This window comes from Mustela nigripes, chromosome 2 (assembly GCF_022355385.1).
Source record: "Mustela nigripes isolate SB6536 chromosome 2, MUSNIG.SB6536, whole genome shotgun sequence".
In the NCBI taxonomy this organism is placed as follows: Eukaryota; Metazoa; Chordata; class Mammalia; order Carnivora; family Mustelidae; genus Mustela; species Mustela nigripes.
The window spans coordinates 51,256,597-51,282,225 of NC_081558.1; the positions used below are offsets into that span (position 1 = coordinate 51,256,597).

Sequence of the window (25,629 nt, forward strand, 5' to 3'; positions counted from 1 at the left end):
GCCACCCAGGCGCCCCTTTTTTTTTTTTTTTTTTAAAGATTTTATTTATTTATTTGACAGAGAGAAATTACAAGTACACTGAGAGGCAGGCAGAGAGAGAGAGAGAAGGAAGCAGGCTCCCTGCTGAGCAGAGAGCCCGATGTGGGACTCGATCCCAGGACCCTGAGATCATGACCTGAGCCGAAGGCAGCGGCTTAACCCACTGAGCCACCCAGGCGCCCAGGAATTTTCAAGTTTAATAGAAAGCTAAGCTTGTTCTTTATCATTTTTGCAGTAGATGTAGAGCCACTAAAATCTTAATCACATCTCTTTTTATGATATTTTTTTATCTTTTGTGAGGGACCAGGTGACTGTTCTGTTAGGTGGGCTTGTCTCCTAGAAACTTTGATCATTCAAAAATTTCTTAGTTTAAAAAAAAAAAACAAACCTTCATTTTTGAGCTAAATAGCTTACAAATAAAACCTAAAGATATATTGGTGCCTTTTCCTCAATTAGGAAATACTTGAAGTGTCTGCTGTGCTGCTGTAGCTGTTGTCTAATGTTAATTCTCTGGTTTTATGTAGCTACAGCTGGGAAGAGTCACTCGTGTTCAAAAGCACCGGAAGATCCTGAGGGCTGCAAGAGACTTGGCTCTGGACACGCTTATAATAGAGTATCGAGGGAAAGTCATGTTACGACAGCAATTTGAGGTCAATGGGCATTTCTTCAAAAAGTAAGAACATCACGCAGAGCAGTGAGGGCTGAAGTGGGCCTGGCAGAGTGGTATGGCTGTATAAAAAACATCCTGGTTGATAGGATGCTCTTGGGGAAAATATTAGAGCTCATATAAGCTCACACCTGTCTGCTATTTGTAGAAAAGTGCAAATAAATCTGCAAATTGTTTACTGTATAAAGTGGTAATAACTCCTTTCCAAGCCAAGCATTCCTTGCTTTGTGCTTATTCTTTAATCAAAAGCAGACAAACATGTGATGTTTTTCAAGTTCAGGCATTGCACAGGACTGCTGCCTCTTCTGTCAGCATATGCTTCATATTTGAGGTGAAGTCATGGGGTGGCCCTTTTATTTGTGTTGAGAATTACAGGAATTTTAATTATATCCCTTAGACCATACCCCTTTGTGCTCTTCTACTCAAAATTCAATGGTGTAGAGATGTGTGTGGATGCACGTACTTTCGGTAATGATGCTCGGTTCATCAGAAGATCATGTACACCAAATGCAGAGGTAAGATTTCTGTAGCAACTTCTCTTTGAATGGAACCATCAAAGGACAAGTCTACTGAAGAGGCAGTCTGAAAACTTCACCCAGATTAAATTAAGGTCTGTTGATAATAATTACGATCTTTTATCATAAGAGACCCCCCAAAAAATAATGATGCTTTTATTCTCACTGGATGGGGGCAAGGAATGGGTTTCCTTAGCAAAGGAAGAAATGGGAAAAAGCAAATTTAGTATTTGCTAAGGAGAAAGAGCTAGATTGGGTAAGAAATTGAGGTCATATTAAAGAAATTACTGTATGATAGAAGATATCATTAGGCCAAACTAAGCTGTGTGGTTGCACTTTTTTAGATTTTAGGTAATAATGTTTCAGATTTAGATTCTAGACATTTCTAGAATTCATTACTCAGTGCATAATCAGCGCAGCTACATCAAATGCAGCAAGAAAATCCACAGAGCTTTTAACAGGCTAAGGAATTTTAATTCTCTGATGCAACTGAAAACAGCTTTAAGGTGTAGAGATCTTACCCCTATTTCTAACATCTCAAGGTTTCTCCATTTATTTCAAGAAGTATCATAAATTTTCAAACAGTTAATGTGTAATAGTTTCATGTGAAATGATGGAGTTACGTAAGTAAGACTACCATAACTCTTATGTGGAGAGAAATTATTTTGTCAAAAGGTTTTTTTCTGTCTTATGGAAAGTTCCTGGTCTTTATGGTAAGTCATCAACTGTAAGCCATGTTCACACAGGTGCGACATATGATCGCAGATGGGATGATTCACCTGTGTATCTATGCGGTGTCGGCCATCACCAAAGATGCTGAGGTCACCATAGCATTTGACTATGAGTACAGTAACTGGTAAGACCTACAAAATCTTTCCTACGTGAATGGTCTTATTGTACCTATTAGGCTCTTCTGTTGATCTGTTTTTGTTCCTTATCATTTCCTTTCTTTAACCTAAGCTTTTCTCATGTAATACATTTTTGGTCTATAAATTGTGTAGGGAAAGACAGACTTAGGGCAGCTTTTTCTAGAGCTTCAAATACATAGTATGTCATTGCTCACCGGTCTCCTAACTAAAGGTGTTTTGTCTTCATAGCTCTATAGAAAAACAGTAAAAAGGATAGGAATGAGACACCTAGAAATTGCAGTAGCATCTCTTGTTTTGCACACAGTGCTATTCCAGGGACCATACAGAATAAAAATTTTAAAATTTGCCCCATCCATTCAAACCATGTAAATCTATCTGAATGTGACAAGGCAGAAAAGCAGAAATGGCAAGTTACAGATAAATATGTGACAGATTTTATAAAATGGATGCTTTTTCTCCTTTGGTCCTCTCAGGCCAAAAAGGTTATATGGTAAATCGATGTTCAGCCCAGGTAGGAGAAGAAAAGGAATCAAGAATAGTACGGAATCAGTAGTTCAAACGTGAGGAGAAGATGGAGGTAGATGCAGGGGAAGTATAACCTTTTCAGCCCCTGTTACTGATTCACTGCCCACTAAGTATCATAAAGGTATTAGGGAGAACTGAACTTTGTGAGGGTTTCTTTCTTTTCCACTGACCATATGTAGGGTAAGAGTTAGGGTTATATAGAAAAAAAACACTGAATATTGAAAAATATTCACAGGACTCTAATGTGTCTGTTTACAAACTTATTCAAAGATAATACTAGAGGAAATTACTATACTGTTACTCCAAGAGAATGAATGGACAGTATGACTGATTTTGCAAGGCTGCTGACACAGACACTTTCGGTTGTTTCTTTGGAGCAGTAATTATAAAGTGGACTGTGCGTGTCACAAGGGGAACCGGAATTGCCCTATACAGAAGAGGAATCCCAATGCTGCAGAACCACCACTCCCACCTCCTCCAAGCTTACCCACCATCGGAGCAGAAACAAGACGTAGGAAAGCACGACGGAAAGAGCTAGAGATGGAGCAGCAGAATGAGGCTCCAGAAGAGGATAACAGTCAGCAACCAGAACAAGTTCCTGAAAAAGCAGTTGTGTCCAGTGACCATGAGGTAATCTTTCCTTCATCAGAGAATATTGCTGTGGTTCTGATTCTCTGCAAATAAAGAGGATCCTGGTTGCCACATGTTGTTATATGTAGGAAGTTTCTGATAACATTTAATGCCCTTCATTCATATCAAGGTGGGGGTGACATTATTCATGGTCTTTCTCTCTCTCTCTTTTTTTTTTTTTTTTTTTAAATAATGTCAAGAACATTCAACTGCTTTCCACACTTCAGTTCAGAGAATAGTGTTTATCATCTGCATTTACTCACATGAATAACACTATAAAGCATTAGAGGTTGTTTTTAGAGAGTTTTAGCTACCAAGAAAAAACCGACTACTTTTTCTTAGAGCCTGAGTACAGCTGAATATCACCTCTGTTTTAAAGGAAATAGACAATCCAGAAGAAAAAGCAGAAGAGGAGAAAGAAGAGGTTACAGATGACCAGGAGAACCCAGCTCATAGCAGAAGGGTGGGTACCTTCTAACATCCTTTGGTTTCTGCTACTTATGGCTTACGAACCCCTTCTCTTCTGAGTTTGTATCTGCTCATTCTTTAACAAAATACTATACCTTCACCTGCTCAAGACAATTGGGGCTTTTTTTTTTTTTTAAATGAGATTTCATTATTATTTATGTATTTAGTTTTAACACACACACACACACACACACACACACTAGTTATCTAGTGACTTACCTAATGATGATCTTTTTTTTCCCAAGATTTTATTTATTTATTTGACCGATTACAAGTAGGTCGAGAGGGGGCGGGGAAGCAGGCTCCCCACTGAGCAGAGAGCCTGATGTGGGGCTCAATCCCAGGACCCTGAAACCATGACCTTAGCCAAAGGCAGAGGCTTAACCCACTGAGCCACCCAGGCACCCTAATGATGGTCTTAAGAGGTTTTGTGTTTTTTTTTTTTTTTAAACGATTTTATTTATTTATTTGACAGATTACAAGTAGGCAGAGAGGCAGGCATGGGTGGGGGGGACAGGAAGCAGCTCCCCATGGAGCAGAGAACCCAATGCAGGGCTTGATCCCAGGACCCTGGGATCATGACCTGAGCCTAAGGCAGAGGCTTTAACCCACTGAGCCACCCAGGTGCCCCTGTCTTAAGAGGTTTCTTACTGACAATCTAGTTTCCAAAGAACTGCCCAGTTGGAAAAAAATACATGTGTTTGAGCTCCTTGTTCTGGACTTGTGTGAGTTTTGACATAAAAATAAAACTTTTGGTCACATGGATTCAGAATTTCTACTCTTTTGCTGAAGTCAGCCATGTTTAGTTGTGGTCCTGAGAAGTGAAAGATCTACTTTGTTACTTTAGAATTCTGAAAATGAAGAGAAAAAAAATTTTTTTTTGAAAAATTGGTTTTGATGGTTTTTTCTTTTACATTAAAAAGTTTCAAATTAATGGACCATTTTGAAAAGTTTAGATTTGACCTTGCCTTTTTCTGCAGCTCTTTCCAGCATTTAAAAAATGTTTGGGGGGAGCCTGGGTGGCTCAGTCAGTTAAGCTTCTGACTCTTGGCTTCATCTTAGGTCATGGCCTTAGGGTCAAGAGATTGAGCCCCTCATTGGGCTCTGTGCTCACTGTAGAATCTGCTTAGGATGTTCTCTCTCTCCTTCTGGCCCTCCCCCACTTGAGCATGCTATCTCTCTCTCCCTCTCTCACTCACTCTCTAAAAAAAAATCTTTTTTTAAAAAACAAATGTTTTACTTTTAGTTTTTAACTTCTGTTCTCTAAAATATATGTATCATTTTACTGGCAAATGTCTTTAAATGTGTATGAATTTCCGTTAATAACATTTCTGAAGAAATAATCCATATCCTATTAAAGCTTCCTTCTAATGCTAATGGCATTTCTTTCTAGACTCGGGAAGATAGGAAGGTCGAAGCCATCATGCATGCTTTTGAAAACTTAGAGAAAAGAAAGAAGCGGCGGGATCAGCCCTTGGAACAAAGCAGCTCTGATGTAGAGATTACTACCACCACTTCAGAGGCCCTTGTGGGAGAAGAGGCAAAAACAGAAGTCCCTGAACCCGAAGTTAGCAACCCTGCTTCAAACATGGCTATCCCAAGCACCCCACAGAGTGTTGGAGTGAACACCCGGAGGTCTTCCCAAGCAGGGGTAAGAGATGAAAAGACTCCAGGCCTTAGACATCCTTGCTTTTGCAAATGTCAGTTATCTATCTTGTGGAATAGTCAACAACAGCATTTTCAGCTTCACCTCATAATGCAGTAAATAAAGCCATTTTCATCAGCCGATTTGTGGAATTCAGGGAGACAGAGTTTGACAAGACACTTTTAGACTAGAATATAACTTCATACTATTTCTGCCAGATAAAACTGTGGTGAATTCATAAAAATCATTCCATATCTGTTTTGGCTCTTCTGTATAGCACAATTAGGCACCTGACCTTTCGTAGGATTCTCAGGATAAACTCTTCTTTTCTTTCCTTACCACAGCCTAAGCAAAACCTCAGTACCTAGGAAAGAAATAAAGGAAAGAATTACCTTCCCTGCTAAGAACCCTAAAATAGGTAGCTACTTTCAGCTGACTTTTGACCTATTTTATAAATACTTACTAGTAAAGAAATAGATATCTGCCTATAAGCTCTTTGGCTGATGGTGTAAGTTTTTAAGGATTACATTTGAGATTAGTGTTTCTAAATACTAAATATTCAGAATGCTTAAAATGAATAGAAGACTGGATAGAATGTTTGCTGATAAGAAATTTCTGGTAAGCATTTCACTTTGCTCTTACAGGATGTTGCTGCAGAAAAACCAGTCCCCAAGCCACCTCCAGCAAAGCCTTCTAGGCCCCGACCGAAGAGTCGAATTTCTCGGTACCGGACCAGTTCAGCCCAAAGACTAAAGCGTCAGAAGCAGGCCATTGCACAACAGGCAGAGTTGGCACAAGCTGCCTTGGAAGAAGGAGGAAATAATAGCTCTGTAACTCCTACTGAAGCTGGAAATATAGACAGTTCAGGAGAAAACAGGCAATTAATGGGATCTGACCCAACTGTGGTATCAGTTACTGGATCCCATGTCAACCGTGCTGCACCTAAATACCCCAAAACCAAAAAGGTAAGTCACAAATACATCTTCATAAGTCTGGTCTGGCAAGGGCTGTCTTAGTATGGTGAGAGGACCTGTAATCTCCAGAAAAAGGCAAATCACCTAAGTATTATTAGATTGAAAAGTTGTAGATAAAAAGCTTTGAGGCAGCAAGCTGAAACCATCCTACTACCTTTTCTTTTGTTCCCTTAACTTAGGCAGAGCTTAAATTGCTGATAACTAGAATTATTGCTCCCTAATGATCATGGAGAGGGTAAAGGAAGATATTTTTGCATTCTGAATGCCTAGTTCATACTCTCTGCAGCTGCTATATCTACCTCTGTCCTAGTTTCTAGCTAAGGTTTATCTTTGTGAGCTATGCTGCTGCTTCTGGCTTTTACATCTACAGCACCAACTAATGATCTCTTTTCTACCTTAGTATCTAGTTACAGAATGGTTGAATGACAAAGCAGAGAAGCAAGAATGCCCTGTTGAGTGCCCTTTACGTATCACCACGGACCCAACTGTACTGGCAACAACCCTGAACATGTTACCCGGTCTTATCCATTCCCCATTAATTTGCACCACCCCCAAACACTACATTCGCTTTGGCTCACCCTTTATCCCTGAGAGACGTCGAAGGCCCCTTCTGCCTGACGGCACCTTCAGCTCCTGTAAAAAGGTATGTTTGTGTTTATGTGGGTTTTTGTGGGTTTTTTTTGGTTTTGTTTTTTTTAACCTAGGATGCCTCTAATTGTGACATACCTAACATGTTTTCTAGATAGCCACTCTCTGCCCATGTGAGTTTATAATGAGTTAGTTTCAGCCATGAATAGTGATGCACCAAGAGTCAGTGGGGTGAAAGTGGGATGTATACTACATTTTTGGTGCTCAGTTTGTGAGGATTCACTGTTGTCTTTTCCGAGAGCCCTTGAAGTACTGAGTTGAGAGCACACAGCAGTTGATGACTGGGTAGGGAGGGATGTTCTGTGTGTGCTCTTGTGGTATTGGTTAATATGTCCATTTGTGATTACCGTGTGAGATTGGGCCCCAGGTACTCTAGAGCACTATTGCGTAAGTAAAAAATGATTGAATTGTGATCTGTATTAATTTAATTACATTATCATTTGAGTGAGAGTAGAGGAAAGGTCCTGTTACAATTGGCATATTTTCTGATACTTGGTCAAATAACAAGTTGGACTGTTTATTCTCTAGTAAATACGGAACCTGCTCTAAAATTTTCTCTCTCTCTCTCTCTCTTCTCTCTCTATCCCCCTCTCCCCACTGTCTCTCTAGTTACATACTGTTTTTGGATCTAGTGGCAGTAGTGTTTGATGGTTGTTTTGGAATGCTCTTTCGGAATTCCCAGAAGCCCTGCATATTTTCCAAAGATGTCTCTTGGAAATAGATCACTTCCCTCAGACCTATAATGTCATTTTTATGTTTCTAGAAGTTTAGGACACCCTTTCATTTGGTCTTCCTTTGAGGTAGAGTCTGTTCCCTGGAACACCCTTTTCTCTTATCCTCAGATCTGGATTCAGGCTGCCTTCCTCAGTGTCTGCCATTGCCCTCCTCCACTGGCATCACGTACATGAGGATGCTGCATGTAGATTATTTGATGTGATGAAGTCTCCAACTCCAGGCAGGTCTTCCCTGACTCCTCCAAACTTAAAGCTTTTCTCTTTTCCCAAAGAGCAGAAATTATTTCTTGGGGGTGGGGGGTATGAAAGATGAGATAAAGTGGTGTGGGATATGGAGGGGAGGAGGGCAACAGGGTTCTGTGCACAAGGAAGGGCACTACCACTGAATGGGTAGCATACACTGAAGAAAGTCTTCAAACTGCACATCTTATCTAAGTATTTGAGTCACTTAATGGTTTATTTGGGGGAAATTCCCAAGTAGAATAACCCCCAAGGAGATATTTGACCATGAGGTCTTTGCCAAAAGAGAAGCTTTGTAGATAACACAATCACATGAATAATTTGCAGGTGTCAAGAATAAAAACAGTGACATCTTTCTTAAGAAAAAAATACGACTAGAAATTTACCTAAGTGATGTAGGAGGGTTGGGTCTCTGGGGATAAATTTTTACACCAAGTCACTTACCTTGGATCTCAGAGATCATTTGAGAAGGAAAAATATTGATTTGCATTTGATGAGCATATGATTAACCTTATTCTGTAATAATTAGAGAGTTAATTCTGGTATGGCATGTAAAACTAATCTTCCTATTACATTGAGCTCAGTCCCTCATAAAGAGTAACAGCTCAAAATCTTAACTACATTTTTAGAGTGCTGTTGAACAATTAGAGAAGGTGCATATAATGGTCTTTAGTTTGGAGGAGCAAGTCAGGTGATGACTACATATATATATATATATATATATATATATATATATATATATATATATACACACACACACACACACACACACACACACACACACACATGCACATATATATATAGAAGTTCTTCCTTTTTGTTTTGTATATGGCTGGACATAATACTAGACTTCTAAGGATATTAATTATTGAAGCATCTTATCAAGCCAGACAATAGGATCTCCTGTTTTGCTCCTTTGAGAAGGGTAGACAATTATTTAGTACAGATTAAGAATGAGGTCTGAATTGTAAGCAGTATGGACTAGCCTCTTGAAATTCCACCTTAATCATTCTGAAGCCAGGTTCTAATCTTTCTATTCCTGTCTTGATTTTCTAGCTAGCAGAGTCCTGTAAAAACCAAAAACATGTATGAATTTGATTTCAAATCTGATAGAAAATCCATTGCTTGGAACTCTTTTACCTCATACAATTTAGGACTTGTATCTATAGCTCATCTTTGTTATCTCCACTGGCAACAGATAAAAGTCCCATTTAACTCATGTCCATGTTTTATTCTCCAGATGTGTCTGACCGTCCTTAGTCTTGTTTTCTGCAGGCTCTGCTTAGGCACTTTTATCTCTGTATGTCATATTAGTCTTCAGGAAGAGTTCAGGATATGTACGCTAAGTTATCTAGCAAGATTATCTCACTTAAATTTGGTCTTTAAATTTTTTTTAAGTTTAGATCTGAATTAGGTTAAGTCACAGGTTTAATATCTGCTGTTAACATACAGATGATATTACAGAATAAAAATTTCACTCTTATAGCACAAAATTAATGAAATTGGGTCTTTTTACCTAGAAATTGAACTCTGCTTTATTCTAGGTAGGGATGGAAAAGAGTTATTTTTTAGATCGGTTAGAAAGGACGCTTCGGTCCTAGTATAGGACCTAAGAAGATCTGCCTTATTCAACAAAATTGTTACAGTTTTCTGAAAATTTCTCAGAGGAGAATATGTTAGATGAGAAAAACCACCCTTGGGATTAGTTAGAGCAGTGTGTATTGCTGATAGGCATACTGTTTCTTATCTGATTAAAGGATGTAATAGCCCCATAAATAAAAACTATGTAAAGTTGCATGTTGTATACTTGCATCCAGATTCTTAGGGTGTTTGACAGAACATTTTTGAAGTCCCTGGAGTCTCTAAATTATAATGAATCATAGTTCTTAAAAAGCACATTATGGCTTATCTTGTATTGGGTCTTCACTTACTTTAGAATGGAAACATTGATTTTATGAGTGGCCAGTAAGCCTTTCAGTAGTGTCCTTCCTTCTTTGTTCTCTCTAAATCTTCTCTAAGCTTCAACTTTATAGGTATAATACATGTGGGTTAGAGGGGGATTGGTCTTCCAGATTTCTTAGAAAACCATCCTGACGGAACTGAAATACTTAGCTTTGCATTGGTATTTTATTGTGTATACAGGAGGGGGTTATATAATCTGTGTATCTCTATACTCAGTTGAACAGGTCCTCACTGAATATGTGCACCTAGTGATAAACTGTGAGCTTTCTTCATATGCATTCTCACTTAGCCTTTGTGACAACCCTGTGAAGTTGGGTTATTGGCCTTGATTTATAGATCCAGAAACTTTAGCTGAGACGGATTGCCTGGAGTTAGGCAGCTAGTGAGAGGCACAGCCATATTTCAGTCCAGATCTTTGAACCCCAAAACCCAAATTACTTCTTTGCTCCTTCCCCTTGGTAATGAGACTTGTCAAAACATTTCTCTTACCTATCTCTGAGCTTCTAAAAGACTCTTACACAGAGTTTTGGAGGAGGAGGAAGTATCCTTTTGACCTAATAACTGTAGCTAGAACTGATGCTAAGGGCATCTAAAATTAATTTGTTTTTATGGAACTTGTTAGTTACAAGCAAATGTTTGAGTTTTTTTGTTTTGTTTGTTTTGGGGGGGATTGTTTTTTGTTTTTTGTCGACTCTAAAATATTACAAAGACATACAGAGGAATGGGTTTGCTTGTATTTGCTATGTTTGACTTTATAGCAGCATCTTACTTCTTAGAATGCCCCTGTCCTGGTTTTATTTTCCCTTTGTGTAGTCATCAGATCCAGAGTTTAAATTCTTTTATGGGTGCATCTACTTGACACTGGAAATTTAAGAAATTATCTTCTCTTGGAGAAAAGCACAGTGACCCCAAGTGAGTCCTGTCATCTGCTTTGAAAAGAAAAACTTGTATTTGAGTTATCTATAACAAAGGATTTTTTACTCATTTTGTCCTCCTGGGCTTAGTTTTCCCCATCTATACAATGAGTGCTTTGGACACGGTGACTTCCAAGGTCTCTTCTAAGTTGTAAGGTACTGTGGTTCTGACAGTTCATCTTGATGTCAGTATTCTGTGTAAGCGAGTTCATTCATGGTCTTGTTACGGCTTTTCCAAGATCTGGTCATGTCATAAAATGTTGATAACGATTCAACTGACTGCTGAGATCTCTTTTATATGCTTATTCACTCTTATTGCCTCATGTTTACAGTTTTATTTTTGCTTTCATTTGGTAGACCACAAAGCCATTTGTTTACATGATCTAAAATTTTTCATGGTGAAATTCTCCTCGCATTATTTCCTAAGTTTCTAAGAGGGTAAATCTATTTGCTCTCTTCAGTGAAGAGAATATTTACTTACCTGTAATACTTGTTCTCTAAAGGTGTGAAATTATAATCACCATTGCTCTTCCTATTTGGGGGAGGGTCTGATTCAGAAATTGATGTTTATCAAAATTCGATCTGTCTTATGTCAGGGCAGGAGAGCCACAGAGTGGTCAGCAACCTACAACTGTGTATCTTAAGAGAACACAATTACAGGTAAGAAATTTTCTCTCTTCCCCAGGATGAATAATCTTGTTATCCTAATCTTTGCAGGCTCACTTTTCTGACCTAAATTTGTATCTCATCATTTTAGATTCTAGTATTCATTACAAAAAAAGTGACTGATTAGAGAGCTCTTTTTGACTTTTTCCCCTTTTTGATTTCTGCAAAACTTCATTTATTCTGGTGATTTGCATTATTCTTGGCCTAATTTAACCGAAGTACTTAGTAGGGAGAAAAAACTCACAGGCTATTCCATCTGAGAGTAGACCTTTTGGAAGTACTTTGTACCTGTATTGAAGAGCTGTTTATTCTCATCCAGAGTCTTCCTGTGAATCTTTTCTTCTATTATCTCTTCAGATGTCCCCAGTACAGGGTAGAAAACTCTTAAGAGATCTTATATCTTCCTTTTTAGGCACTTATTTATGTACTAGTTTTATCCTATATGATCAAGTCTCTCTCTCAAATGAAAGCTAAGATTTCTTAATCTCTTTCAGTTTACCCCGTTCTAAACAATATGAAAAGTTGAATAGTAATCATTTTTTACTGGTTTTGGTTTTTTGATGGGATCTCATTATGTATAGTCCAGATTTTCTCAATTTTGCCCCATAGAAGGAATTGATGGGGCAATATTCTAATATGCTGAAATGCAAGACAAAGAGTACTTGACTGTGGAACTCAGTGAGTGTTGGAGTGCATCTCTCCAGTTGATATGTAATGATCCGGTTAATGTATTTGAAATAGCTTTACTAAGTAGTTTTAAATGATTATTGATAATTCCCTGGTTCTTTTCCCGTTGTAGCGCTGGATAAAGCAAGCCTTGGAAGAAGGGATGACTCAAACATCATCTGTACCCCAAGAGACTAGAACTCAGCATCTATACCAAAGTAATGAGAATAGTAACTCTTCTAGTATCTGCAAAGACAATGCAGGTACGTATCTCAAAACTTCCTGAATACATGAGCAATGATTATTTCAGGTCGACATAAAAAAATTCAGTTTGAGTATTTGAACAGTTTGATTAAAAAAAAATTGTTATCTAAATAGTTACTTTACATCTGTCTTTACAGAGGAAGAGAGAGATCTCAAGTCAGGGAACAGTTTTCCCACGCCGACAAAGAAGGAACTAGACAGTGTACAGATAACAGCAGAAATGGTTAAAAAAAGGTTAGATACGTTTAAAGTAGTAAGTTTAGGAAATCTATATCCATGTTTATAAGAGGAGAAATAAGCAAGAAAAATGTGGGGTGCTGTTGAGGAAACAATAAAGATTACACATGATTGAGCTGGGTGGGGTTGGGTGAATGAAATAAATGAGAAATCCTTAAAATGGTATTGTTTTCAAAAGGGCTTACACAATTAGTGCAAAATTTTTTAGGAAACATGGCTTTGAATCCAATATAAAGTCCTTGTGAGTTTTTAAATTAGAAGGTCCTTAAAAATTGTAAGAATTTGTAAAAGAATTGTAAAATTTGTAATTTTAATTGAATTGCAATTGAGAGCACTGGTACATGAATCTGTGAGGCTACCTTATTTTGGCTTTTTACCAAAAGTTTTTTTACCAAAGTCTTTTTACCAGTCTTTTTACCAAAGTTTCTCCTGCCAATTTCAGCTTAATTGAAAAGTTCTCTGTGACTTCCATAAGTTTATCTCTAAATAAGTTTTGTGAATATTATGTAATCAAAAAACTAAAATAGATGCTAAAGGTCATGTAAGATTACAGTTAACATGATGTAATATTTCAGATTTTCATTAAAAACTACTTCACTGTTTCTGTTCATTGCCTGTGACTAAAAATGAACTTAAATAGATTTGTACTAATAATATCTGCTTTATATTAAAATTATGTGTAATATTATATGTGGAAAAAAGTAAGCTGCTAAAAATTTTTTTTTTAATTATTAGTTAATTCCTCTATCTCTAATTTGGATTATACCTTATAAATTTTCACATGTATAACCCCAGGATAATAAAACCCCAGTGTGAACATCTGGAAGATAAATGATACTATTTATCTCATCTTAATCTTTATTCTTAAAGTATTTTACCCTTCTGCATCAAAAATTAGATTTACTCAAACTAGACAAATACAAAGAAATGCTGATACCAGATTTTCATCAATATTAGCAATTTATTGTAAGCTTTTACAGTACAGTGAGAGTATAACTTAAATCTTCCATCTAGTATACGTAATTAGGCACACTTGCATTTGTGTTTTGCATTTGAGTTTGGGAAAGGAAGGTTGTATAACAGTTCATGTCCTGACTAGCAAAGACTCATAGGCAAAATGTCTTGTTACTACATGCCTTGGTTGGAATGGAATTAGGACTCTTAGTCACCAACCTTTATTGAATTTTTGCTCTGGTCTCTAGCAGTGAGAAACATTTGAAGAACACACCTTGCCCTTAAGGAGCAACATAACCAAAAGGAAAATATTTAATTAAACCAAGCAGTAGTTTGATGGTATGGTATGTAGAATCAGTAGAATGATGATGATCAGTAGAATGATGGTATATTGATGCAAGTTAGTATAAATCCTGAGGGATTATTTTTATTTGCTAGTTATGTTTTTTCAAAAAGACCAAGGAGATGTTAATCAAGAAAGGGAAGTGGGGGTGCCTGGGTGGCTCAGTTGGTTAAGCACCCAACTCTTGATTTCACCTCAGGTCATGATTTCAGGGTTGTGGGACCAAGCCCTACATCAGGCTCTGTGCTGAATGTAGAGCCTGCTTAAGATCCTCCCTTCTCTCCACCCCATACCCTGTTCCTCTCCCCACCCCACCCCTTCCTCCTTCTGGTGGAGGGGGAGGGTCAGAGAGAAAGAGAAGTGTTTTGGTAGAGTAGAAAGAATCCAATGGACCTGAATTTGAAAACCAGCTCTATCCTTTACTAAGTACATGATGTTAGGCAATGGTAATACCTGTTTTGTAGAGCTTATATGAGATTAGTGAGTTAAATAATATATGTAAAGTGGTTAGAGTAATATCAAACCCATAATAGGAATTATTACTAACATTATTCTACGTAAAATACTCTTTCTTGTTGAGCATTTCTGTTTACAGAAATTAGTCAGATACTAGGGTACATTAAAGATGCTAAGTTCCTAAAATCTAAACTTGATTAGGAATAAAAAATAAAATTAATCTTCAGGAAGGAGAGAGCTTAATGTTCATTGTTTGTAAATGGTGTGAATATGTACCTAGGAAAGTCTAATCACCTGAAAAACTTAGATTTAGTAAGAGTTTAGTAAAACCGGGGCTTCTGAGTGGCTCAGTGGATTAAAACCTCTGTCTTCAGCTCAGGTCATGATCCTGGGGTTGGGATCAAGCCCCAAATCGGGCTTTCTGCTCAGCCGGAAGCCTGCTTCCTCCTCTCTTTCTGCCTGCCTCTCTGCCTGCTTGTGATCTCTCTCTCTCTGTCAAATAAATAAATAAAATCTTTAAAAAAAAAAAAAAGTTTAGTAAAACCACTGGATAGAAGGTACATATGCAAAAATTAATAACATTTGTATACTACAAAAATGAATTAAAATTTTTTCATTCCCAAACTTAACAAAACTAAAGAAACTGCCTGGGAATAACCATAGTGGTTATGGTCTCATAGTGGAGTGTGTGGAGTAAACCATTGCGGAGAAATATGTTTATAAAGTCTTGAAGATAAAGTCTATATTTCTTAATGAAAATTATAACTGTAGTATCTCCCCCACCTTCCCCACTTCCCACCCCCAGTTTAATATAGTTCCCATTGAAGTAGCTCATTATGGAAGTTGATTAAATGAAGTTTATCTAAATTAACATGAAAATAAGAAAAAAGAAGAAAATAAAAAGGCAAAGAAGTGCCTTCCCTAGCAGTACAGAACTAGTTTCTAAGGGGCACCTGGGTGGCTCATCTGGTTAAGTACATGTCTCGATTTCAGCTTAGGTTATGGTCTCAGGATAGTGAGATCAAGCCCTACCTTGGGCTCTGCGCTGAGCTTGGAGCCTGCTTAAGATTCCCGCTCGCTTGACTTCTCTCTCAAAAAAAAAACCAAAACTAGTTTCTAATATGAAGCCGGAAGCTAATACTTAAATTAAAATAGTACTGGTGCCTGAGTGTATATGTGTGTATGGGATAGAATAGCCAGAAACAGGTCTTAGGTAAATGAAATATTTGCTAAATTGTTCTGGAATTTTTACTTTACTTGAGAGATTAAAAAGAATTAGATCTTGCCAAAACAAGTTCTAGACACATTGAAATTTTTTTTTAAGTGAAACTTGAATAAAGTGTCTGTGTCTATATTGTCTAAATATTATATAGAGCTTAATAGAGGAGAAGTCTATTAAGAGAAGGGATTTGAGAAAAAAAAAGAGAAAGGATTTGCAATAAAAATGGCAGGAGAATAATATTCCTACTACTAGCAATTTGCTAAGGTTTAATATAATGTATTAAAAAGACTAATACTCTGGGTTGCTTGGCTGGCTCAGTCAGTAGAGCATGTGACTCTTGATCTCGGAGTCATGAGTTCTAGCCTCGACACTGGAGTTAGAGATGACATAAAGAAATAAACTTAAAAAAAGAATACTACCTAACATAGTTGTTCTACAGAAATAAATATGGACTAAAAAGTTTTGTACAAAGTACTAGTTATCGAATTATTAATAACTGCAAAAATGTAGAGAATAAAAAGCAGGGTTTCAAGCACTGAAGGAGTGGTAAAATTTGTTTATTTGCTATGTGCACATACTTTTGGGTGCACATAGCATACCATATGCATGTATATACTATATACTCTACAGTTTTATTAAATTTTTCACCCTTTATTTTGTCAAACTAACCCCCCAAAACAGCATCAAACTACTTTTTTTTTTTTTAAGATTTTATTTATTTGACAGACAAAGATCACAAGTAGGCAGAGAGGCAGGCAGAGAGGGGGGGGGGGAAGCAGGCTCCCTGCTGAGCAGAGAGCCTGATGCGGGGCTCCATCCCAGGACCCTGGGATCATGACCTGAGCCAAAGGCAGAGGCTTTAACCCACTGAGCCACCCAGGGGCCCTAACATCTTACTACTTTTAAGTTAGATTTCAGTGATCTGAATCTTGACTCTGTAAGAATATCAAAATAAAAGTATATTATGACAAAATGAAATTTCTCCTACAAATATAAGGATGTTTTAGTATTTGAAAAATTATTCATATAATTAATTTACTAGCAGGCCAAGTGGAGGAGGGGGAGTAATAGTACAGTAAAAATTAATTTAAGGATAAATCTAGTAAAATAAGATGCTAATAATAACCTTTTTTTAAAAAAAAGGTTAGAAGGAAGAGGAGCAGAGGGAGAGAGAGCCTCAAGTAGACTCTGTGCTGAGTGTGGAGCCCTGTACAGGGCTTGAGCTCATGATCTGAATGGAAACCAAAAGTTGGACACTTAGCCAACTGAGCCACCCAGGCCCCCCATCTGCCCCCCATCTTAGATTTTTTTTTTACATCTTTCTGAAAAATAGTTGCCAGTTATGCTTAATGGTGAAAACTATTTGTATTAAACCTTAAAATGCATTATCAAGAACACCAAAACTAAATTGTATACTAAATTGTACTTCAATTAAAATTATAATAAATTTAAAAAATGGGTTATCAGATTATCCCCCTTTTATATTAATTAATAGTGTCTAGAATTATTAGACAATGTGAGTACCCCAAAAAAAAAATCTGTGAGATAAAAGTACAGGTAAAGAGGATGTGTGTGTTATCATTGTGTACAAGTAATATGCTTTATCTACCTAGAAAAGCCAAATGAGTTTATTAAAACACTGGTAGCTAGATACAAAGATAAACATTTTTTTACATGGTAAAAACAACATGTAGAGGGGTGCCTGGGTGGCTCAGTGGTTTGAAGCCTCTGCCTTCGGCTCAGGTCATGATCCCAGGGTCCTGGGATCGAGCCCCACATCGGGCTCTCTGCTCGGCAGGGAGCCTGTTTCCTCCTCTCTCTCTGCCTGCCTCTCTGCCTACTTGTGAACTCTCTCTGTCCAGTGAATAAATAAAATCTTAAAAAAAAAATAATAATGTTATTTAAAAATAATAATAATAAGATAACATGTAGAGGGGCACCTGGGTGGCTTAGTCGGTTAAGCTCCCAGCTCTTGATTTCAGCTCAGATCATCATCTCAGAGTCCTAGAGTCAAGCTCAGATGGAATCAAGCCCTCATTCAGGCTCTGCACTTAGCAGGGAGTCTGCTTGAGGATTCTCTCTCCCTCTTCCTCTACCATTCCTTCAACTCACACTCAATCATGTGTGCTCTCTCTCAAGTAACTATTTAAAAAAAAAAAAGTGCAGATAATAACACAGAAATATGCGTAATAATACACAGAGATAACAAAAACTGGAGAACATGGGCAAGTAACCCTAATTAGAAATGTGACAAATCAAGGTGCCTGAGTTGCTCAGTTGGTTAATCATCTGACTTCGGCTCAGGACGCAGATCTCATGGTCTTGGGATGGAGCCCCAAGTCTGGCTCCCTGCTCGTCAGGGAGTCTGCTTGTCCCTCTGCCCTCCCCTGCTCTCGCTTGCTTGCTCTCTCTCATAAATGAACGAACGAAAGAAAGAAATATGACATATCTATTGAAGAGGTATAAATGAAGGCATGAATAGCTGAAAGATTGTTACCAAGGTATGCTGAGTGAGAATTCTTCAGTTACCCCTGAGTTTAATGTAATACCAATCAAAATGACTTTGGTGGGGGAAGTACTGTCAGCATGGTGAATGATTTCAACAGTTCACTGGCGGGAATAAGTATACTAGAAGAGCCAAAATATTTTGGACAGCTACAGTTGAATAAATGAAATCACCCAAGTTTTACTAAAATGAATGTCAGTATTGATGCCATTTAGACAGCAGTAAAACTGTACAAAACTAAACCCAGTTTGTGCAAGAATCTAATAGGATAAATGTCATATTTCAAATCAGTGGAGAAGTTATAATTCTATAATTACAAAAGATTTTTGAAGAATTACTACCTTCTACTGTAGTATGTTTTGAGTTAAAGTATATTTGGAGATAAAGGGAAAATAGGCCAGCTTTTTTGGGTTTTTTGTTTCGTTTTGTTTTGTTTGTTTTTGTTTTAAGATTTTATTTATTTATTTGACAGAGATCACAAATAGGCAGAGAGGCAGGCAGAGAGAGAGAAGAGGAAGCAGGCTCCCTGCTGAGCAGAGAGCCCGATGTGGGACTTGATCCTAGGACCCTGGAATCATGACCTGAGCCAAAGGCAGAGGCTTTAACCCACTGAACCACCCAGGCGCCCCTTGTTTTGTTTGTTTTTAAGATTTTATTTGTCAGAGAACACAAGCAGAGGGTGTGGCTCTCTCCTGAGCAAGGAGCCCGATGCAGGACTTGATTCCCTGACCCCAGGATCTTGACCTGAGCCCAAGGCAAATGCTTAACCATGTGGATGTTGCTAGATGCTTTTTACCATGTGTTCCTGAATGAAAATTGTAGGTTACTAAGCTGTATTAAGCAAGGGTCAGTAAGGCCATGTCAAGAAAAAGGTCTAGGTGAAAATGCACCAGGATATTAGGAGTATATTAATCTATAGGTATGGTTTCAAGTTTTGTGTTTGTTTAAATATGTGGGTGTTTGTTTATACAGTTTTGCAGATTATTTGAGTATAAAGAAAAATGACATAAGACTTGAAAAAAATTTGAATGTATAGTGTTATAGGTAGAAAAAAGGCAAATGACCACTGGCCCATAAGCTTCCATCATGGCAGATATCAGATTTATTTTGTTGAATATGATACCATAATAAGAACTCAATAAATATGTTTTATGTGAATGACCTATAAGTTGATTTGGAAGTGGTAGGGTTCATCTGTACATTCTAACTTTCCTAGAGTGAGCTTTATTACTTATCTAATTCCCTTTAGTATTTAGTGTTGGACCTGTCAGTATAGCAGTGGGTTTTGTTTTGTTTTGTTTTTTGTTTTTTTAAGATTTACTCTCAAGTGTACATTAAAAAGTCTTCTAAGGGCACCTGGGTGGTTCAGTGGGTTAAGCCTCTGCCTTCGGCTCAGGTCATGATCTCAGGGTCCTGGGATCAAGGCCCGCATCAGGCTCTCTGCTCAGCTGGGAGCCGGCTTCCCCCTCTCTCTCTGTGATCTCTCTCTCTGTCAAATAAATAAATAAAATCTTAAAAAAAAAAAAAAAGTATTCTAAACATGTCATGAATCACATCTTTGTTTTTTTATGCCCAAGCATCTTTCAAAGGAGGAAAATCAGAAAGAAAGCTCTGTTTCTGGAAAACAAAAATACGAATATACTTCAATCTAAGAAAATAAGAAATTCTCACATATCAAAAGGAAAAAGCATGTTCTGTATTTTTGGCATTTATTCTTCTCTCCATTTCCACATCTGCTAGCCTAGTTCAGTGCCTCATAACTGTTACTGCCAGAGTAAATCGTCCTGAAGCATAATTCTGATCATGCCTTCTGTCCCAGCACTTGTCCTTGAAGGCATGGGATAAATGCCACTCCTTCCACTTAGCCTTGGGGATATATTTTGACATCATGATTAGGAATGTAAATGAGGGGCACCTGGGTGGCTCAGCCCTTAAGTCTGCCTTTCATCCAGGTCATGATTCTGGGGTCCTGGGATCAAGCCCCACGTTGGGCTCAGGAGGGAGCTCAGTAGGGAGCCTGCTTCTTCCTCTTCTCCCTGCTTGTGCTCTCTCACTATCTTTGTGTCTCTCTCTCTCAAATAAATAAGCAAAATCTTTAAAAAAAAAAAAAAAAAAAGAATGTAAATGAAACTAAATTATCTAGTCTTTATCTCTGCACATCAAATTACTCATCTTTAAAATGGATTTATAGAGTTCATATTAAATCTGATAATTCACATAAAGCACATAGAGTAGTGCCTGGCATATCATAAGCACTTAAAAGCATAATTTTTTTTTTTAAGAATTTCTTTTTAAGTAATCTCTACAATCAATATGGGGCTTGAACTCAGGACCCTGCGATCAAAAGTTGCAAAGCAGGGGCACCTGAGTGGCTCAGTGGGTTGGGCCTCTGCCTTAGGGCTCAGGTCGTGGTTTCAGGGTCCTGGGATCGAGCCTGGCATCGGGCTCTCTGCTCAGTGGAGAGCCTGCTTCCCCCTCCCCCTCTGCCTGCCTCTCTGCCTCCTTCTGATCTCTCTCTCTCTGTCAAATAAATGAAAAATAAACAAAATCTTTTTTAAAAAATTAAATTAAATTTAAAAAAAAAGAGTTGCAAAGCATAATTATTTTTTACAAATGCACAGCAGTATGATCCTCTATAGAGATTCTTAAACTTACATTATGCATGTTTTATATTATTTATATTTAATGATTTAAATATTAAATAATATATATTAAACATACTTTTTCTCTTCCTCACAAATTTGTAAATCCCCTTAAATAGACTATAGGGTGACCTTCCCTTACATACCTAATTCAGTGGTTTCCATATAGTAGGTATTAAGTAAATAAATATTTTTAGCTGTAAATGAATAAAAGATTTTTTTTCCTCTGAGAAAGTGAGATAGGTGCTTTGATCCGAGTGGTCATTAAAATATATAGGGTAGTAGTTTCCTTTATAAGTGGATCCAAGAAATAAAAGAAGTGTAGGATATTCCAATCAGAAAAAGAGTACCAGCCTCATTTTTTAAAATGGTTGGGAGAAATTTTTGTAAAAATTATTTCCTACTTTGAAGCACTCTAAAACTAGGGGCCAGATATATAGGTCAGGTAATCATTTGTAACTCTTTCCCACTAAAGTAAAAAATTTTCTACCAAAAAATGGTAGAAATATATAAAAGAAGATAAAAGGAGTATGGAGTTAACATTCTAGAAACTTGACCTGGTTACTTGGCAATTAAGTAGACAGTGATTTTAACTAAGTGACAGTGAGATTTTTAGAAATTCCATGTAAAAAATAAGAGGTTTATATTTTCCACTGGAAGAGATTAAATTTGTTCCAGAGATCAGTCAAGAGAAGTGTCAGATTCATCTGGTGATTCTCTGGGCAGTAGAGAATTTTGAGAATTACTTAAATTTGGCAATTAGAGAGTTCTTTGGCTTTTGGTTTGATAGCAGGGAGATAACATCGGGATGAGGCAGAAAAGGAATTAAGAGCCATTGTGGGCTAGAGATTAATGGCTTTACTACAGAGCCTCCCTTTCAGCTGTGGTTTCAGTCTCTCATCCAAGTTTTGTATTTCACAGACTTGTTGAGCCCATTAAAGAAATGGAAGTCTCGCTATCTGATGGAGCAGAATGTCACCAAGTTACTGCGGCCTCTTTCTCCAGTCACACCGCCCCCTCCCAATCCAGGCTCAAAGAGCCCCTCGCTGACCACACCTGGCCCATCTCACCCAGAAGAGGAGTGTCGAAATGGATACAGCCTCATGTTCTCACCAATCACGTCTCTTACTACTGCTAGTCGCTGCAATACTCCTCTGCAGTTTGAGGTGATTTGGGTTTGCTTTTTGGGAGTGCTGAATATGAAAATTATCATTTGCCCTCCTCATTTCAAGTATAATATCATTCCCAATATTTCTTGACCATGTTCCTGCCAGTCTCAGCAAGAGAATGAGAAACCTCAGCTTCGGTGTGACCTGTTACCTCTCATCTTCCCCAAAAGTCCCCATACTTTCCCAAAAAGGAATAATTCTACCATCGATGACATTCATCCGTTTTTGCATGCAGTCTGTCAGTCTCCATAACCGTAGTAAGCATGTCACATCTCCATCTTTGTCTTTACTGCATACCTTGATTAAAATAGGTCTCTAGCTGCCTAGTAACCACTAATGAAACCAGCTTCACAGCTCAGATTATACTGATTGACTCTCTTTCTTTCTAGGCCTTTAAATGAGTGAGCTATCTTTCCCTGTTGTTTTGTATTCTTACTGTGGCCTCAGTGAATAGGGATTTAGAAAGTTTGGGGTATGGTTGTGGCAAATGAGGGGTTTTTTCCTACTCCAGGTTACTTTCCCTTCTTGTTACAATGTGTTAGGAATGAAAAGTTAGAAAGAGCCTAACAACATGTATTTGTAAGAGACATTTATTACATTCACTAGATTAAGTTAGAAATGTGTATTTTAGCTGTTGGAACAGTTAATTCTGATTCACATTCTCATGTTCATGGATGACAATAGGTTTACTGAATAGAATCCTTGTGTATAAAAAAAAATCAATCCATTGCATGCTGCTTTGATTTGAAATTCATTAAACAGTCTCTGCCTTCTTCTTAAAATTGTTCTGATCACCAAACAACTTAGCTCTGCCCCTAGCTTGTAATTTCTCTAGATGTCTTCTTTGATAAAGGTGAATGCTTTAACCAATGCCTTCCTACCTGTTCACCCCTTATGAAAGCATAGGGATTAAAAGTACCCGTCCTTTTGAATGGCCAACTCAGAAGGAGGTAGCTAGCAACCTTGAAAGCAGGAAACAGCTATGTTCTATACGTGAAGAGACTGTATTAATTTCTTTGGGAGCAAACTTCTTTGGCAAGGGGATAGTGGGGAAGCAGAGGGAACCTTCCTGGTTACATTTGATTTATAGAGAAGTTACTCTTTATCAGATTCGCTGTGACATTCTTATTAGCCATACAGTAAAGCACCTGATTCAGGCCTTACTAACTTTACTTTGTCTAATTGCCTTAATTTTTCAGTTAGCAAGTAGAATTTAATAGTAAAATTTCGTAAGAGAATGTTCACCCTGGAGGGCAGCAAATTGTAAGCATAGGATTTCATACTTTAAAATTTCAGGTTTAATTATAATTAAAAAGGTGAAATGATAGAAATCAGAAGGTACATCACCTTCCAAGACCGTTAAATTGAGCATTCAGTGCATTTCCTAATCCCGTGTAGTATTTTAGATAACTGAAACACTGTGCAAGGGTAAGGCATTCTATTTATTTATTTATTTATTTATTTATTGAATCAAAGATCAGTTTAGTGATGCATAGTCTAAGCATAAAGTTAGAATACTGGGAATAAAAGTATTATATTAAATAATTCATCCCTTCAAAAAGTCTAATGCCTGTTTTCACTGTTTGAGTCTCACGATTTAACTAAGGAAATTTAATCTTTCTTGTCAATAAAACAGACTTCACCATCCTGACCATCTTTATCACCATTTTAACTGCCATGCTGTTTCCTGTATTCTAGTATAGGAAGCCTTATTTCCATCCACAGAGAAATACCAAAAAGGTGTAACAGGTAAAGCTCAGTTTGGTTGGGGAAGAATCTTTTTTAAAGGAAAAAAAAAATCATCCCAGTGAAAAATGTCCCCAGTGCTAAGAGAAAGAGCGGAGAAGACGTGTAGTAGAAGAGAGCAAGATCGTGAGGGAGGGGAAGCATCAAAGAAAAAGAGTAAAAAGCAACTTTGAGAGGGCTACCTTAATCAACCTCTCCTTTCCACCAGAATAACCTTTCCCTTCTCTTCCTCGCCCAGTATCTACACACTACCCAGCCCACCAAATAAAATTAACAGCCTCATTTCACCTCCCATGGAATGGATCTGCCACCTGGGTCTCCAACATTAGGAACCCTCCCCTTCCTTTACCCCTAGTACTCTGAATCCTTGTCACAACCACCACCATCTTTCTGTCCACTTTTTACCATTCAGATCTCCCATCAGAGTTCACTGGCCAGTTCCTGTTTGAGTGCTCTGGCAGTGCTGCATCAGGTGAAAGCTCTAAGGGGAAGCCTGTTTAAAATGCAGGGACTTGAAATGTTCCCATCTGCTTTCCCCCACTCTCTGTTCCCAAAAGTACAGGCATTTTCATATCAGAGAACATTGGTAGTCAGGGGTGTTCAGATCCAGTTAGATTATGCTGTGAACCGTCTAGCCTATGAGCTGGATTGCATTCTGTGACCTATAACTGTTATGCAGGAGAGCTGGCCATCTCCCTAGCATTGTCAGCCCCAGCATGCCCAGCACTTTCCCTCAACACTGATGGCAGGCCTGAGCCACACAGGAGAATGAAGAAATACGTTTCAGAAGGAGGTGTGGGATGAAAAGATTTCCCTATGGAGGAATAAGTGGTAGGGTGCCCATCAGTAATAAGTACTATAGGCTAATAAACTGTCATCAGATGTAGAACAGAATTTCAAATGAAATTACAGTGTACAATTTCACCAATCTAAATTTTTTTTGTTATCTGCTGAGGATGTTTACTTAAAGCATGAAACATTATAAAGTTTATCCCTAAATGTTTTCAAGGACACCAAGGAAGCATTTTTAACCAGTTGTTCTGTCCATTGAGATGAATTCAGCAGTTAAACATTTCCCCTGTGCATTTTTTCCCTCCCCTTGCCCCCACCACAAAAACTTGTGGCTAACCATCTATGCTTGCTTTGATTTTTTTGTTTGTTTTGTTCTGCTTCTTGACTTCGGATAGATGAATAACAAGATGCTTTTCCCTCCTCTAGAACATATCCTCCCCTGAGAGTTCCCCTGCGAATAGGCCTGAGTCCCTGTCACCCGAGGTAGTTATCACACCATCTCAATCACACTTGGAGGCTGAGAGTGAGTGTGCATGAGTGTGTGGGAGGGCTGGGGGGATTGAGTGAATGGGGTGCAGTAGGCTGAAGAGCAACCAGTCAGTCACTGTAAGTTGAGTAAATCTTCCCATGTATGACTGGATCACTTAGAACTTTCAATGTAGATGGAGGAAAATAAAGGGTGTGTGTGTGGGTGTGTGTGTTGGGGTTTGTTGTTTGGGGGAGGGGGCGGCTGAAGAGTTTAAAGAATAGAATCTGGAAGTCAAGTTTAAAGCAAGCTGAAGATGTGGGAGCCTTGGCAAAGAAAGTAACAAATAAGGTGTGTTTGTTAAATAAAGTTGAAATCAAAAGTTGGTAGAGTTATCTTTTGATATTTATTATCTTGGGCTGATAAAGGAGCATTTTATTCTAGAAAAGTTAGGCAGTAGGTTATGTCTTGTTTCAGGATTTAATCTGACAGCTCTGTTTAACGGGATGGTTGATAGATTTGGTTGATAGATTGAACAGTTTCTTTAGGAAGAGAGTCCTGCCTCTCGGCTCTCTCCATTTTCGTTATATCTCTTTATTGGGTATGCAAGGAAACTAAGTCAGCACATGGCTTCTGTCACACAGGCCTTTCTTCTATAGTAGTGGAGATG

General features: G+C 37.9%; 1 protein-coding gene across 14 annotated transcripts in view; it reads left to right on the forward strand.

Moving 5' to 3' along the window:
* Positions 1 to 25,629, forward strand: part of SETD5 (SET domain containing 5) — an 84,817-nt gene that overhangs the window by 49,895 nt on the left and 9,293 nt on the right. For 9 of the 14 annotated variants that reach the window (XM_059390225.1, XM_059390221.1, XM_059390220.1 and 6 more), the window contains 11 exons: positions 564 to 712; positions 1,104 to 1,221; positions 1,968 to 2,077; positions 2,996 to 3,245; positions 3,625 to 3,708; positions 5,107 to 5,364; positions 6,003 to 6,323; positions 6,733 to 6,975; positions 12,296 to 12,425; positions 21,708 to 21,952; positions 24,920 to 24,976. In XM_059390225.1, the coding sequence (XP_059246208.1) occupies positions 564 to 712; positions 1,104 to 1,221; positions 1,968 to 2,077; positions 2,996 to 3,245; positions 3,625 to 3,708; positions 5,107 to 5,364; positions 6,003 to 6,323; positions 6,733 to 6,975; positions 12,296 to 12,425; positions 21,708 to 21,952; positions 24,920 to 24,976 (1,965 nt within the window). The remainder of the gene's footprint in view (positions 1 to 563; positions 713 to 1,103; positions 1,222 to 1,967; positions 2,078 to 2,995; positions 3,246 to 3,624; positions 3,709 to 5,106; positions 5,365 to 6,002; positions 6,324 to 6,732; positions 6,976 to 12,295; positions 12,426 to 21,707; positions 21,953 to 24,919; positions 24,977 to 25,629) is intronic. The other 5 variants (XM_059390230.1, XM_059390232.1, XM_059390227.1 and 2 more) reach the window with 1 other exon arrangement.